This window comes from Triticum aestivum, chromosome 1A, assembly GCF_018294505.1.
Source record: "Triticum aestivum cultivar Chinese Spring chromosome 1A, IWGSC CS RefSeq v2.1, whole genome shotgun sequence".
In the NCBI taxonomy this organism is placed as follows: Eukaryota; Viridiplantae; Streptophyta; class Magnoliopsida; order Poales; family Poaceae; genus Triticum; species Triticum aestivum.
In genome coordinates this window covers 367,728,858-367,746,383 of record NC_057794.1, presented here as the reverse complement: position 1 = coordinate 367,746,383, position 17,526 = coordinate 367,728,858, and the positions used below count along the sequence as shown (strand labels likewise).

The window sequence follows — 17,526 nt, the reverse complement described above, 5'->3', positions numbered from 1 at the left end:
ATTATAGTCTTCGGGACTCCATGCAGACAAACTATACGGGAGAGGTAAATCCTGGTAAGCCTCTGAGTGTTGTAGGTTGTCTTCACTGGAATGAAATGTGCCACCTTGGTTAATCTATCAGTGATGACCCATATGGCATCATTCCCGTGTCGTGACCGAGGTAGTCCGACAATGAAATCCATCCCTATTTCATCCCATTTCCACTCAGGTATTTTGTTTGGTTGCAGTAGTTCGGCTGGTTTTTGATGCTCAACTTTTATGCGTTGACAAGAATCGCAACATGCAACGAATGTGGCTATGTCCCTCTTCATACCGTTCCACCAAAATCTTTCCTGAATATCCTTATACATTTTGGTTCCTCCAGGGTGGATCGAATATGGGGCGGTGTGTGCTTCAGCTAGAATTTGCTGTTTGAGGTCCTCTATGTTTGGCACGCAGAGTCTGTCTCCGTACCATAATATTCCTCCATCGTCTACGACGAACTCCGAGGCCTTGCCCATACTCACCTTTCTTTTAATTCCCTCGATGCTGGGGTGACCAGGCTGAGTTTCTTTAATTCTCTCCACAAGGTCGGGCTGTATTTCCAAGTTTGATATGGTGCCTTCCGCGATCATTAACAAGTTGAGTTTGGCAAATTCTTGTTGGAATTCAGGTCTCAAGCTTTGCAGACTATTTTCGTCGGAGCTGGGGTTCCGACTAAGAGCATCGGCCACTACATTTTCTTTTCCTGGATGATAGTGGATACCAACATCATAATCCTTTACCAATTCCAACCAGCATCGTTGCCGCAAGTTTAGTTCTGGCTGTGTGAAAATATATTTGAGACTTTTATGGTCCGTGTATATTTCACATCGATTTCCAAGTAAGAAATGCCTCCATTCCTTGAGTGCATGAATGACTGCTGCCATTTTTAAGTCATGAGTGGGATAATTTTCCTCATGCTTGCGAAGTTGCCTTGAAGCGTATGCGACAACCTTGCCTTCTTGCATCAACATGCACCCGAGGCCCTTTCGGGATGCGTCACAATACACTTCAAAATTCTTGTGTATGTCTGGCACAATTAATACTGGTGTTGTCGTTAATTTCCGTTTTAGCTCTTGGAAACTTTTCTCGCAGGCTTCGGTCCATTCAAACTTCTTGTCCTTCTTGAGTAACTGCGTCATTGGCTTGGCTATGGTGGAGAATCCTTCAATAAATCTGCGGTAATATCCTGCCATTCCCAAGAAACTTCGTATGTCCGTTACGCTGGCTGGTGACTTCCAGCCAAGTATGGCCCTAACTTTCTCCGGGTCCACTACGATACCGTCTTGGGTCAGCACGTGGCCTAAAAAGCCTACTTGTCTTAGCCAAAATTCGCACTTGCTGAACTTGGCATACAATTGATGTTTCCTGGGTTCTCCTAGCACAATCCTGAGATGTTTCGCGTGCTCTTCAGGTGTCTTGGAGTATACCAGAATATCATCGATGAATACCACAACGAATTTGTCCATAAACTTCATAAATACTTTGTTCATGAGGTGAAAAAAATATGCGGGGGCGTTCGTTAATCCAAATGGCATTACTGTGAACTCATATAGTCCATATCTGGAGGTGAAGGCTGTTTTGGGGATATCTTCTGTTCGCACTTTTAATTGATGGTATCCTGACCTTAAGTCAATTTTTGAGAATACCTTGGCCTGAGCGAGCTGATCAAATAAATCATTTATCCGTGGCATCGGGTATTTGTTCTTGACTGTGACCATGTTAAGCGCTCGGTAGTCTATGCACAATCTCAGTGTTCCATCCTTCTTTTTGGCAAATAAAATTGGTGATCCCCAAGGTGAGGAGCTGGCTCGAATGTATCCCTTGTCCAGCAATTCCTTTATTTGTTTCTTCAACTCAATCAACTCGGATGGTGCCATTCTGTATGGTTTCTTGTATATGGGGGTGGTTCCTGGTGCTAGCTCAATGCTGAATTCTATCTCTCGGTCTGGTGGCATGCCTGGTAGTTCTTCGGGGAATACGTCTGGAAATTCACGCACTACTGGAACCTTGTTTAGCTCAGAAACGTCCACCTTATTCAATCTCGGTTGCCGGGGAATTTTTCTTTCTTTGGTTGACACTCTTATTGTCTTCCCGTGGTGGTGTGTGAGAATTACGGTCCGGTTGAAACAATCAATAAAACCTTTCTTGGTGGTTAACCAATCCATCCCTAGGATGACATCCAGTCCTTTATTTTCCAATACAATAAGATTGGCGTGAAACTCCAATCCTTCGAACTCAATAACCACATCTTGACAGTAACTCTGAGTAACTTGCTCAATCCCAGGGGACTTGATGATCATGGACTTTTCCAAGGGGAACATCGAAAAATTATTTTGCAAAGCAAAACTTTTCGAGATGAATGAGTGAGAAGCTCCAGAATCAAACAAAACCATGGCAGGTATTGTGTTGACAGGAAACGTACCGAGTACGATATCCGGAGCGTTCTGTGCTTCTTCTTTGGTCACGTGGTTCAGATGACCCTTCCTGTGGTTGTTGTTGGGGTTGAAATTGTTGCGCTTGGGCGCTGAATTATTTCCACCGTTGTTTGGCTTCGGGGTCGAGTTCCTCGGCTTGGGGCACTGTTTGGCATAGTGCCCTTCTTCTCCATAAGCGTAGCAGGTCACGCCTGGGCGATATGTGAACTCCTTGTCTCTGGCATGGAAATTCTTGACTGGTCGTGAGACGTTTGTCGTAGGTTTGTGTGTCCCACCTTTCTGAAAATCTGTCTTGCTTCGGTGGTTGCGCGCAAGAGTAGTCTGGTCTCTTTTTCGCTTGCGGAAATCCTCCAAGCTACGTCTCTCATTTTCCAGAGTAATGGCTTTGTCCACTAGTGTCTTAAAATCTGGAGCACGACCAGTTGGCATTTAAGCGCGGGCGCCAGACCGTCAAGGAATTTCTCCATCTTCTTGCTTTCAGTCATACGTTCTTCATTGGCGTAGCGAGACAATAGAGTAAATTGACCGTTGTATTCTGACACTGTCATGTTCCTTTGTTTGAGGTCATCGAACTCTCTCTTCTTGATTTTCATAATACTCTTAGGAATGTGTGCACCACGGAAATCTTCCTTGAAATCATCCCAGGTTATATCACTTTCGTTGGGGTGCATGTGCAGAAAATTCTCCCACCATGATGCAGCTGCTCCTGTGAGATAGTGCGGAGCATATAGTACTTTCTCGAGGTCTGAATATTGTGCAATAATTAATTTTCTTTCCATGTCTCGGAGCCAATCCTCGGCTTCAAGAGGCTTGTCAGTATGAGAAAATGTTTGGGGACGCGTCTTCTGTAGCTCAGATAACTTGGATTGCTGCTGATACTGTCCACGGTGATTTCCCATATTGATGACTTGGTTCATCATTTCCTGGTGTTGTTGCTGACTTTGCTCATAAAGGCGACACATTTGTGAAAGTGCCGATTCACTGCCCTGTTGGCTTGACTGTCCCTGTGTGAACTTGTTGCTGGGTTGTGTATCATAATTTTCCTCTGGTGGAGTTGGCATGGAGCGAGTCCAAGGACGAGACATTTTTCACTCTGGGGATATATTTTGTAAAACCCATAAGAAAAGCGAAAAGGGTCGCAAAAATAATTCCATAAATGCACAAAGCTGGCAAATAAATTAAATAACCAAGCTTACTTAAGAAAAACAAATCGATTTGCGCACGGAGAAGGACTGCTCATACATATCTTACATGCAGGCGGTAATTATACAATACATCACTCAGGATATGCGTACATAATCCTGACATGTTATTTAGGCTAGTGCACTCCTCCAGATCCTACATGGTGCGCAAACAGACTACTTCTCACAACCTATGTACATATAAACATATCGTACAAAGTGGTACATTGCATGGCGGCTAAGCGTACTCAGGCGGAGATGTTGACGATCTCCTTTGCCCTGCCGAGGGTGAGGCGTAGCGAGGCTGGGGACTCGACTTCCTCCTCACTGATAGGCTCCATACGTGTAGAGCTGTGCTGGGTGGACGGAGCGGGCGCCAGGGGCGGAACAACACGAATAGGAGTGGACGCGAAGGGTGGTGCAGTGCGCGCTGGAGTGGGTGCAATGACTTGGTTGAACTCTTTGGTAGAAGGCAGGCGGCGAGTAGGTGCATAAGATGCTGAGGATGAGACAAAAGTCAGTGGCAGTGCGGAGGGTAGGAGCTCCCTCCTGTTGGCGGCACAGCCATGGACTGAGTCCATGCGGGCAGCCACGAAATCATCTACCAGGTTGTCGAAGGCTGCCTCCAGGGCCCGGAGATACTCAATAAGCATCTCAAAAGCCTCGTCTCGTTCTCCTCGGGGGCAGGAGAATGCGTAGTGACAGGTGTAAGGCACATGGCATGGAAGATAACGGTAACGACGAGTCTTCATCACGGGGAGGACATCCCTGAGACGAGCTATCGCCTCGCGGGCTGCCATCTGCATAGCATGCCTCTCCGTAGGCATGGCTCTTCCCAAGAACCGGAAGCGGCATAACTCACCACGCCCTCCCTTGAAATGTACCACGGCCTGGTGCATGGTCAGACTGTCGTTGACTCGATGCTGGCAGAGTGTGAAGACTGGGCGCACAGATGGCCCCATCGCGACCTGAACGATGAAGGAGAGAAGCTTGGCGAACCCATCGGGCACGTTGGCGAAGGTCTGAGACTCGCAGCTGTTGTCGGCCATCTATAAAAGTAGGCAAAATTCTGAATGGTCAGATCATAAATTTATGCTGACTGTCAGAAAATGACTACAATTGCAAAAATATAATTTAGCTCTAGCATGCTAATAACCAATTAGCGATCGCACTTAGTGGCTTCCTACAGTCAGCCTGGCTCTGGTACCAAGCTTGTCACAACCGGTTTTCCAATAAAAAGGTTTATTGAGAAACCAATCTTTTGAGTTCAGTATGAGATAAATCCTCCTTACTGGTAGACAAATTCTTGATACAATAAGCCAGTAGCATAAAATATATTACAGGGTCGAGCTACGGTTGCTCAACCAAATTATTACAAGCACGCCAACAATTATACATAATGGCGGAAATGACACAGTGGTGTGGAGGCATACTACTGACTCGAGGATAGGGTGGTGGTGGAAAATCACAGTGGGGAGTGTGATACATGACTCTAAAACTGGCATCTCATCGAGCATCAAGGTGAGGCTCGATGATTTTATTTGGTAGCGGAAGCGGATATAATACAGTGACCAAATCCAGGGTCGCAGGAGACTGACTGGGATTCCTCTAGGCGTCGGACTCGCTATCAAAATCTTCATCCATGAGGTCGCCTTCGTCAGCATCTGGCCAAATCAACAAGCTAGGTGAGTACTTTGAAAGTACTCGCAAGACAGTTCAGACGTAAGATATAACAAATGCATGCATGTATGCGTCATGAGTATTTTAACGGTGGCACATTAATTCGTAAAAACAAGACAGGTAAAAAGGGGGTCGGCGGTAGTCCGCTCGAAAACCCAACAAAATAACTGTAAACCCAATCGGGTGTCTGAAGCGACACCTTGATAGGAAGATAAATAAATAAATCACGCCGCAGTCGGGCGTCTAGGTGACACCACATAAAGGGCTTTAAAAGAAATGCCACAGTCGGGCGTCTGAGCGACGCCACATAAAGGGCTTTAAAAGAAATGCCACAGTCGGGCGTCTGAGCGACGCCACATAAAGGGCTTTAAAAGAAATGTCACAGTCGGGCGTCTGAGCGACGCCACATAAAGGGCTTTAAAAGAAATGCCACAGTCGGGCGTCTGAGCGACGCCACATAAAGGGCTTTAAAAGAAATGCCACAGTCGGGCGTCTGAGCGACGCCACATAAAGGGCTTTAAAAGAAATGCCACAGTCGGACGTCTGAGCAACATCGCAGAAAGGGCTTTCATTGAAAGTAAAATATAACAATGCCACAGTCGGACGTCTGAGCGACATCACAGAAAGGGCTTTTATTGAAAGTAAATAATAACAATGCCACAGTCGGACCTCTGAGCGACATCACAGAAAGGGCTTTTATTGAAAGTAAATAATAACAATGCCACAGTCGGACATCTGAGCGACATCACAAAAAGGGCTTTTATTCACAAGTAAACAATACTCATAATAAATATTCAATTCATGAAAAAAACGGGTTAGTCCATCCACAGGAATAAACATTTAACCGGACTTAGCACTCATGTGATTCACCGGAGTCTCTGTCATCAAAACTGACATTTGTCAGGATAAGATAATACCGAACTTGGATATGGAATAGATGATTCAAAGGAATATATGACTCTGCAGAGTTTGTACGAAATTTTTTCCCACAGCCAACGGATTTCCGTAGTCACGAAGGACTAGTTCCGTTTACGGTATTTCGGAAGAAAACACAGCTAACCAGTACACACCCATCCTACCTCTCGATGCTAGGAATCACCCTAGACATCGTCCAAGAAAAACTTTTGAGACGGGGAGATCACAATCTCGAATAGCATGGGATCAAATTTATATACGCGCGCTCTAAGGGGTGCCCCCCTCTCGGTCCCAACCGGAAACACCCATGCCCCCTGACCGGATGACTGGCTTTAATCCAGGGCCATGGAACCATCATCACGGCCTCTCCTTTTGGTGTGTACCAAGAAAGCGGTTTGCAACTTACTAAGCCATATTCCTTGCGGAAAACATGTGGTAGTATAGGGAAGGAAAAATGGAGGGAACTGGACTGATACGGGTTGACACTGAAGTCATATAGCTTGGCATAAGACTGGCATGCTAAAACACTGCCATCTTACCCATCCTCATGCCAACACATGGCCATGCATACTCACATCCATCCATTTATGGATTTTCGAAACTCACTTGCCTCATCGTTGCATGTAACATGACATTCGTCGGTATGTTCATCAACATGCCATAAAACTACTTAATGCAAACATGCCAAAACAATCATTGGTCGCCGGCGTCTGTGGGAGGTGGTGGTGGTTGCCGGCGAGCACCACGTCGACGGCGGCCCTTGCTCCGGCGAACGGTGGTTCGGGCGTTGATGGAGCTCGCCGAGGAGGGCTGCAAGGATCGAATTGAAGTGGGGGTTAGCTCTCTGGTTGCTCGAGGAGGGTACTGACGAAGTTTGGGCGCCGGGGACGGCCTCACCGGAGCGAATCGAGACGGAGGCCGAGGCGGAACGGGGCGGCCAGAGTCGGGGGAGGAGACCTCCTCGAGGTCCTCCTAGTGGCCTTTCGGGGCGTTGGTGAGGTGCAGTGGTGGTGCGTGCTCGAGGGTGAGCTCGGGGTCCCCTTTTATAGGCGATCCGAGGCGGTGGCCGTGGACGGATAAGTCCGGTGGTGGATTACGGTGGTGCAGTGGCTGGACGGGGAGATTAGGGAGTTGGGCGTCATCGTGGAGGTCTACTGATCCCATTCAGACGCTAAGCGGACTTGGATTAGGAGCTTGAGTGGGTTTCGACGGAACGGGGCGGCGCGGGCCCGTCGGCGGCAAAGAGCGTGCCCTGTGCTTGCCAGGCCACGACGACGGTGCTGCGGGGTACGCTGGCGTGCATGAGGCCACGCGGAGCTACCAGGAGGGTTGGGCGGCGCCGAACGGCGTTCTGCCGCGGTGTTGCCCCCCTGTCGGCCGTTACGGTGGTTGTGCCGCCGCAAAGCACGCCGGCGCAGGCGGCCCAGGGCACCACCGACGCCAGGAAGGCGCCAAGCGCGCGTGCGGGGTGCTGGCCAGGGAGAAGGGGCTGCGTGCAACGCGCCAGGATGCACTGTTGACAAGTGACAATTCTCTGACGAAGAAACGACACTGAACTTCTCTGAACTTTCTGAATTTTAGTGAAAGTGCAAAGTAACAATGCCGGCCAGGTGTTTGACAAAATGATTCTGGCATGTAGGGATTTTTCCTTGAGCTGATTTTTGGTGGAGTGTCCTCTCATTGCACCAGGAGACTGCCTGAATTTTTATGAAATATTTGGAGAAGTGTAGATATGAATTTCACCAAATTTGTCAAATCTGGTCCAAACTTGCAGTGAGTGAAGTTTGAAAAATTTGAAAAGAAGAAGAGTGGATCAAGATGGTTCTAGGTTGTGGGTACTACGGACTATCCAGGGGAGTTGGTTTGGGCTCAAGGATCAAAGGCATTAGGGTACTTGCTTTGAAAAAAATCACTCAGGCTCAAAGTAATTGGCAGAAATGATTTGAGAGATAAAATAATTGAAATAAAATCCAAAACTTGTTTGGACTTGTTGAGACAGAGAATTTAGATTGTTCAAAGGTGGAGGGAAGGATTTTGAGAAGATTTACTATAGGAGACATGGTAAAACCATGGGTGGTTTTCAAGATAAGAAAAACCTCAAAATTCATAGAGTTCTTTTTATAAGAAAAAGAATAATTTCCAAAAATATACTTTGAGAAGGGAACCATCAGAGAAAGAATTTTAAATGATCAAACACCATAGTTTGAAGAAGATACAAAAATAGAAATTCTTGCCAAAGAAGTTTTTTTTAAGAGGAAAGTTTTCTGGAAATTTTTTTAAATGGACTCTTTTCAAAAACCAACAAAGTTTTTTCTGAAAACAAAAATAAAAATTTTGGAGTGTCACATGGGGCGTCCCCGGCCGCACACTCGAGGGCGTGCTGACGTACCTCGAGGACGGCAACGACCCGCCGTTGGCGTACCCGGCGAGGGCGGCCGCCCCGGCGCAGCACCGACGCGTCGGGCCATGGGCGCCAATGAGGTTCGGGTCCTCCTCCTCTTCTTCCTCCTCCCGATCTTCATCGCACTCCTCCGGCACTCCGGCCCTGCTCGGCGTCAAGGCCGAGCCCGCGGCGGAGACGCCGCTCGGCCAGCGCACTCGCAGCGCCGGCATCGTCATCAACGAGGGCGGTCGGCGCGCCTACTCGTCGGCTCCTCCTTCGCGCTTCGTCAAGCCAAAGACGGAGCCGGGGCTCGCGCCGGTGAAGAAGGAGCCGGCCGCGCCGGTGACGACGGAGCTCGACGACGACGACGTGGCTCTGGAATGGGCGCGCAGGGACTCCATAGCGATGGAGAAGGAGCGCCTGGAGAAGGCGAAGGAGCGCCAATGCGCCGCCCTGCTTCGCTTCGCGGAGCGTCGACGCGGCCGCGACAAAGGCGGAGTCGCCGTCATCTGCGACAGCGACGACGACGACGACGATGCGCTGCCACCAGTCCGCCATGGCGACGCCGGGTAGGGGTCCAGCAAGGGCGCCCGCGTCAAGGAGGAGAAGGCCGACGACGATGATGGCGGCGACGGCGGCGATTTCCACCAGTTTTTCCTTTAGATTAGTTTATGTATATGTGCTATGTAATGAAAACCCGCGAACTTCGCCGAAATATGCCGAAATTTATCTTGTTTGGCCGAAATTTATCGTATTTGGCCGAATTTTATCGTGTTTAAGCCGAACTTCACCGAACTTCTTTTATTTTAAAACGTGCCTGGGGCGGCCCTGAGGCCGACGACCGAGGACCAACTCGCCTCAGGTCCAATTTTTACGTCGGCTTACCCTAGACAGCGATTTTAGGCGCCCCCTGAAAGGCCAACGGCTGGAGATGCCCTTAATGGGCTTACGGCCCCCGTCCTCTATTTTTTGGCCCTTGCTTTCCTAGGTGTTGAAATAAAACGGAGCGCCGCCGCCTCCTTCACTCATTTCCAGTGCGCGACATGGCCTCTCAGCAATCCTTGCCGCCGCCGCCGCCTCCGAAGAAGAAGAAATCGCCGCCACCCGCTCCCACCACCATATGCGCCCTCGGCGACGACCTTCTGCGCGAGGTATTCCTATGCCTCCCCTCCCTCCCGAGCCTCGTCCGCGCCTCCCTCACCTGCAGTCCCTTCCTCCGCGCCGTCCGCTCGTCGCCTGCATTCCGCCGCCGGTTCCGCGACCTCCACCCACCCCAGCTCCTAGGAATCTTCCTCAACATCCACGACCCCGCCTTGCCAGCCTTTGCGCCCACCCGCCGCCGCTTCGACGTGGACCACGCCGCCGCCATCCGCGGCGCCGATGTCTTTTTTACGAGTTAATTGCATGGAGATACCACATTTGGGGCAGGTCTGACGGATCAGTACCACTATTCGGTTTTTTTGCACATCAGTACTATGTCTGAGGCAGTGTGTTACAAAATGGTCTAATCTACATATAAACAGGTATTGACGGTGTATCTGACATACAGGGCCCGCCTGTAAGGAGCCGACGTGGCATTATTTTTACAGAAAAACCCATTGTTTTAAATTTAATCACGCAAACTTCGTAGCCCGCTGCCTCGACCTCGCCGGAGCCCCGTCTCTGGCTCGGCAGAGCACCAATGCCCCTCTCCCTTATCCCTCCTTACCTCTCCTCCCGAGCTCCCTCTTGCTCTCATCTCTCTCTCTCTCTCTCTCTCTCTCTCTCTTCGGTGAACATGAACGAAGCTCGCCGAACAGCGCCGCCCCGCCGGATCTCGTCCGACCAAGCTCGCCGCCGCCGGATATGCGCTCCGCCGCGACCCGTTCCGAACAGCGCCGCCCCGCCGAATCTCCTCTGACCAAAGTCGCCGCCGCCGGATTCAAGCTGAGCCGCCCCTGTGCCTCGCCCTTGAATTCTCGATCCGCTCGAGCAAGAGGAATCAGCGTCATGTGGGCCACAGCACGGCCCAACAACCAGACGAGAGCCAACGCACGCAAGATTTATTTGGTGCCAAGCACCATACTAGAGCCCACGCACACAAGACTTGTTGCTGAAAAAACGCACACAAGATTTTATGTGGATTAGTATTATTTAGTGCTAAGCATGAACTTTTTTCTAAAATTTATCTAGATTAAAAAAATGTAAGAAAAAATCATGTGTTTTCACTCAGGAGCAGAACCATGCACAATTACTGTCCATCCTGATTATATTTTTCAAATACACAATTAAACAAATTATATGCCCAACTCACAGTTACTGTGTATATTGATTATATTTTTTTAAACGCACAGATACTCAAAAAATTGACAACATGTATTGAAAATTATTGTGTAGTCATAATAAATTTTATAATGCATGACCAACATTTAAAAAAATACATTTACAATTTTTAAATACGCGTTCAACATTTTCCAAAAATGCTCTGAACATTTTTTTTCATGTGCACAAGCACTTTATTTACCTTTCAGGGTAATTGTAAATTTTTCTCACATTTATTTTCTCAACGGAAAAATATTATAATAAATGTGAACATAAAAATAACATATTTTTCTTACATCAATTTTGTCAAATTACTCGCTGGTAAACCCGCCTGGCCCTCAATCTTTTTATTAGTATCGAATTATTTCTTCCATCCCACTGACGAGTGGGACCCACATGGGCCCGCTGCCACGACCCAAAAATCCATATATACAGAAAAGGCGGAACGTTTAAATTAATAGTATAAATACTGTAATGACATGTACTTTAGTCAGTCGATGTTGTGGCGTAGTGGTGCCGCAGTTAGTTGCACGTACGGCACGGCGCCGGTTCGAATACCAGCGGTAGCGCGTGTGTTTTATTTGAGTAGATTTTTTTGGCAGGACCCTTTTTCACAAACAAGGGATATATGCGCGATTAAGTAAAAACTATGGGTGTTTTTTGCAAAAGAACATGCCACATCAGCTGCTGACAGGCGGGCTCCAACGGCCAGATACAGCGTCAATACACTGTTATACGCAGTTTAGACCAAATTGTAACAGACTGTCCCAGACATGGTACTGACGTGCAAAAAAACTGAATAGTGGTACTGATCCGTCACACCTGCCTCAAATGTAGTACTTCCGTGTAATTAACTCCTTTTTTACCCTACTCCCTGAAGATATTTGAGTAGATTTTTTTGGCAGGACCCTTTTTCACAAACAAGGGATATATGCGCGATTAAGTAAAAACTATGGGTGTTTTTTGCAAAAGAACATGCCACATCAGCTGCTGACAGGCGGGCTCCAACGGCCAGATACAGCGTCAATACACTGTTATACGCAGTTTAGACCAAATTGTAACAGACTGTCTCAGACATGGTACTGACGTGCAAAAAAACTGAATAGTGGTACTGATCCGTCACACCTGCCTCAAATGTAGTACTTCCGTGTAATTAACTCCTTTTTTACCCTACTCCCTGAAGACGATAACGACTCCGATCCGGAGTGGACAATAGAAGACTGCCGCGATGGATATGTCATTCTCGTCAACTGGCAAATCAAGAAAATGGCCGTCTACGATCCCCTCACACGGGCTCTGGATCTCTTCGCCGTGCCACCGGAGGAGGTCTGCAGCGACATGTACGTTGAGTTCCACATGCTCGCCTCTGAATGCCACAGGCAGTACCGCATCGTCTCTGTCGCTCATGAAAGGCGGGGGGCGCAAGCTGCCTTGTTCTCATCAGATACCAGGGAGTGGCAGGTTTTCCCGTTTTCGGAGGATGCCAGCCCGCCGGACGATGGTTTGGGTGGTACAATGGTGAATGGGTCTGTTTATTGGACATTTGCAAGCGGATCCAATATCCGTGTGCCGAACACTGCCACACTGCAATTCTCGGAAATCAATCCGCCGCTGCACATGGAAGGGCAAGGGGAATTTAAGCCTGGTGAGACCAAGGATGGGAAGGTCTGTTTGGTCTGCGCAGTTAAGCTCACGCTTGTTGTTTGGATCTGGAGACCCGACGATGACGGTGTTGATAGATGGATCCTGGACAAAACAATTTCGCTGCAGGATGGTTTGGGTGGTGATGTTGCTCTCAATATTGTGGCGATTATCAGTGGCTTTGTGTATTTTTCTACTTTTTCTGAGATGAATCAGGATTCTTGCTTGTTCATGTCCTACTGCTTTGAAACAGAAAAGCTGAATAAGCTGTGCCCTGTCACTCACTCTTACCATTCCTATCCCTACATCATGGGGTTCCCTCCTTCATTGGTATGCAATAAGGTGAGCCCTCAATCTGAAGAGGCTTGACTAGGCCGAAGAAGAAAACTGGACCAGAGAATGTTACTTTCTCGCTAGAGTAAAACCAAGATGCCCCATTGTTGTTGGGAATTGTTGGTCATTTGTGTAACCCAATCATATGTCATTGTAGCTGACATGATATTGCTTTTGTAACTAGAAAGTAGCTGAAGCTTACTTCTATGCTTGGAAGAAGTATTCTATGGGGATTAACAATGTTTCCTTAATGCCAAATGGGAACTCAGATGGTTCTCGGTTACTTTTTAGCTAGATTCTTAAATTCTCTTGTGTGCATATACATGAAAAAACATCTTCAATTGGCTCTCTGTCCTTTGTAGAATGCTAATAATGTAAATGTTAAGCAACGTGTTGACCTAACTATGTATTTGTAACCTTCACTGTATCAATAGAATTAGGCAAAGATACAACTTGCAAGATCAGTTTATAATTGGCATAAATGAAGCTAGATTTTATTTTGCATTATTTTGCTCAAGTATACATAGTTGGATCCTATCAGTGTAACTGGTGAGTTATTTACCCAAAACCACCACACTTGGGGCTAGGGTAACGACTTGGTACCACAATTGAACTAGGGCACAAAAAACCACCGGTTCTGTGCCTAATGTGTAACGCGGAGCACTGATGCTCAAATTTGATCGTGGAAACAGCGGAACCGACAGGTGGGGTCCGCCGGTCGGGACGACGTGGCATGTCAATCTGGACAATTCGTTGAGGTGGACGTAGGTCCCATCTGTCATACTCACACACCTCCTTCTTCCTCATCTCTATCTTTCTCTCTCTCTCCAATCAGCCACACAGAAGACGCCGCCGGTGGCCACACTCAGGCTGGACCCATGCTGCCTCCACCGCATGGTCGGCCACCACGGCCATCCCCGTCGGTAGCCGGCGCCTGACGAGCCGCTCTTCCCCGAACGTCAACCTCCTCCTCTCGTCCAGGGCTTTGGTGATGCGTGCCTTGCCCTGAGCAGCACCACTCGAGCCGCTTGCTTGCCGGCCGCGGCCCGCTCCGGATGTGGCGCCCGCGACCCCGCCACCTCGGATCTGGCGCCCAGGAGCCCGCTGTCGTCTGCAACGGCCGCCGGCGTCCGCACCCCACGGCGTCATCTCCTCCCCGATCTGCGGTCGTCGTCGGCCATCAGTCTCGTGGCCAGAGACCACCCCAAGCCCCAGCACCTTGTCTGGGAGCTCTGGAATGCCTCCTCGAGCAATCCTATCGGAGTACTTGGACCCGGACGTCCAGAATCGGCGGCGCTGCGGTCGTCTTCTCCACCTCCGACCACACACCACCGCGCCTTGATATCCCGCTCCGATGAATCTCCGCGCCTCGCATCTAGTCCCTAGGCTTCGACACGTCCTCCTAATGCCTCCGCCGCCAGCTTCGACAAGCTATGGGTCACCAAGCCGTCTTCCCCGCCTCACCATGCTCCGTCGGCCGTTGCCGCTGACGAGGACGTTGCTCCAGTGCTACCTCGTCGCGTCCGAGCACGCATACGTGCTCAAGGTGAGCCCCCCTCGCATTCCCCGTGCCACGGCGTGCCGCGATGTGTTCAGTGACCACAGGATGAACGCACGGAAGGTGCTCGACGGAATGCCCATAGATAGAATGTTGTGAAGAAGATGACCCTCTAGTCATTGACAGGTGGGACCCACGTCTCATTTGCCACATCACTCGGTCAAAGTTTTTTGTCGTCGCCATGTCAGCCTGACCAGTGGGGCCAACTTGTCAGTTTCACTGTTTTCGTGAGCTTATCAGACAATCGGTGCTTGGTGTTACGCATTAGGCACATAACCAGTGGTTTTTTGTGCCCTGATTTAAATGTGGTACTAAGTTGTTACCCTAGCCACAAGTGTGGTGGTTTTGGGTAAATAACTCGTAACTGGTCATTTGGAAATATTGTGTCGGCCTAGCTATTTGGAGCAGGTCCAGGCTTGCGGTTCTGATGATCAAGGGCGAGTTTAAGCGTCTTCTAAGCACGCCATGCTCCACGAGGACTGATATTGCAGCTTGAAACACACACTTGAAATTTTCTCAAGCTACTGTTACCCAATCAACCCCAAGGACTCTGCTGCCCACCTCCTGAAGATACCGCTGCCTCCAGACCTTGAATCACTTGGTATGCAACTGCGTTATGCTGTATAGATGGAGTTCATGTAGAATGTTGTGACAGTGGGATTCCTAATTAGAGCGCTAATTCCCCATTTTGCATCCAATTACATGCAACGCTATAGTTTTCATGCCAACCGCAGTGCCTGCTCTGCTAAAAGCTGAACGGTTTTGCTGTATGCCACTTTTATCTTGGCCTAATTTCAAGAACTTGTAGAACTCATCACATGGTTGACCATAGTTGATTGATCTTTCAGGTCAATGGTACTCGTCTTTTTCTAATGTTCCCCGTGTGTTGTAGACTATTGATAGACTGCACTCTGAATGTTGTAATTATCTCAAAATTGAGCTGCCGCTGCACCTCTCGAAATAGGCTTTCGCAGCTGCTGCTGCACCCGGAAGGGTGAGAAGCTCTGTAACGTTTGTGTTTTTCAACTCATGCTTAATGTCGGGGTTTGGGGAGACCTGGCGATGACGATTTGTGGAGATGAATGCTGGACAAGACATTTCCACTGTTTTGGGCCAGTTAATCATGTGAATATTCGGTGTTCAGTGCTGGTAGTGGATCATTTTGCATTGAAGACTGACAATTATTGATGGATTTGTGCACTTGTCCACTTGCCGTGAGAAGGATCGTAGTTTATCTTGTTCGTTCCTATAACTTTATCCTACGGTTTTTACTGATGTCTTTTGATTCTGTAGATGCAATCCTTGTTAGATTTCCTCATTTAGTATAGAACAATAAATCAACACCCCCTCTGCTATCAGTGCACGATTGATGGCATGTTCTGTTATTTTGGTTTTTGAAACTACCGTGTTATCGCACTGCTGACACCGTATGCTACATGTGGACTTCGGTTTCGTTGATAAACAAGCCCAGGTCTCCGGACTCCTCCCTGTGTACTGGAAGTGCTGTATGCACTCTGATATTTGTGATTTCTCAGCAGAAATGTTTGATCACATTGCTGCATAACCAAAGATATGCACTATGAAATATATGACCAATTATTTTCACCACCACAAAGATTGTGGCGTTCCTCGGTTGGACATTTTCTTCTTTTCAAACTATAATTCCAAACATAGTCAGCTCTTCCCATAACTGTGGTTTTCTCTTCCCTTCCACCGACACGGTGTTTTGCGATGTGATGGTGTGGTGCTTCTGGCTTGGCGTCTTCCGTGCTCCCTTGAAGCTAGTCGGGATTCTTTCACCCCTCATTGGATGGGTCATGCTGCATCGCTTGATTGCTGGAGGGCACTAGGAGGTCGCAATGTGGAGCGGTTCTCCTTCGATGACAACAGTTGATGGTTGGGCATGTTGGAGTTGTGCATTTTTGTTTCAAGTTTCCACCGCTAGGTCGGCCAATGAGGAGTTTGCTCCCTTTGTATCTGGTTTTCCCCACTTTTCTCTAATTAATCGGGTAGCTCTCTTCTTCTCCAATAAAATGCAGGAACTCACAGCCTTTTTGAGATTAACTTCAGGCATAGAAAACTCAATTTCATGGACTAATCAAGTACAAACACTTTCATACATAAAAAAAAAAGTGCAGACACTTTCACACACATTGCATTCGGTGATATTGGGAAGATACATACATCGAGCTTGAGCTATATTGCCTTGATTATTCTTTGTGCCATCTCTGTGAGAAATATCACTTTATTCTGCCACTCATAGCTAGCCTCATATATGGATCCAAAGTACTGCCGTGAGTCAGCTGCCCTGCCGCACAAGCTTACTGATTCATATTGCTCATGATAGTGTTTGTGAAAATTCAAGATGCAGCTGCCCTGCCGCACAAGCTTATTGCTTCGTATTGCTAATGATAGTGTTTATGAAGATTCAAGAAAAGCTGAGCTTTGCTTTGGTGCCCCCTCCCCCAAGAACTATTCTCTGACGAGATCTCTAATCTGTCAAGCGAGAACTCATGTTCTCATTTGCATTTTTTTTGAAATGTCAACAAGTACTTCTACGTAGAGTGGCATTCTACATGTGTATCTTTTTTTAGACAAGCATTCTTTTTTTTTTTTGAACCGGACGCAACCCCTTTCCACTACTTATCATAACGGAAATATACAAAGTTCAGTGTCACCAAAACCACCCAGGATACCGACTGACTTAAGGAGGCTAGAAAGGGGAGAGTGAGTTCAAAGCACCACTGGAAAACCCATCGCGAACACTCGTCATCGAGCAGCCCACTGTGGGACGAAAATCCAGTGACACCAAAGATCAGGCTACACCTATCAAACTAAAACAGTTTTGACCCTACATAAAGGAAGCCAACAACAGCTAACGACCCCAAAAGGCTCACATATTGAGCAGATAGACGCTCACGCAGGAGCAAAGACCAGCAGTAATATAACACCAAAACCATCCGGGAGGGAGAGAAGCACCCCCACACCACAACCCTGTCAAAGCGCCCTCACTCCACAGCTGCTTCTGCTAGAGCTGCACAGATTCGCATCATCGTCGAAGCATTAGTCCTGAGC

The 17,526-nt window shown here is 48.1% G+C and overlaps 1 protein-coding gene across 1 annotated transcript; it reads left to right on the top strand.

Moving 5' to 3' along the window:
• Window positions 1-9,580: 9,580 nt before the first annotated feature.
• LOC123130731 (uncharacterized) lies at window positions 9,581-13,327 on the top strand. The gene is made up of 2 exons (XM_044550581.1): window positions 9,581-10,002; window positions 12,080-13,327. Exons 1-2 carry the CDS (start codon window positions 9,662-9,664, stop codon window positions 12,927-12,929), a joined length of 1,191 nt encoding a protein of 396 aa, XP_044406516.1. The 5' UTR covers window positions 9,581-9,661; the 3' UTR covers window positions 12,930-13,327.
• The last annotated feature ends 4,199 nt before the right edge of the window (window positions 13,328-17,526 follow it).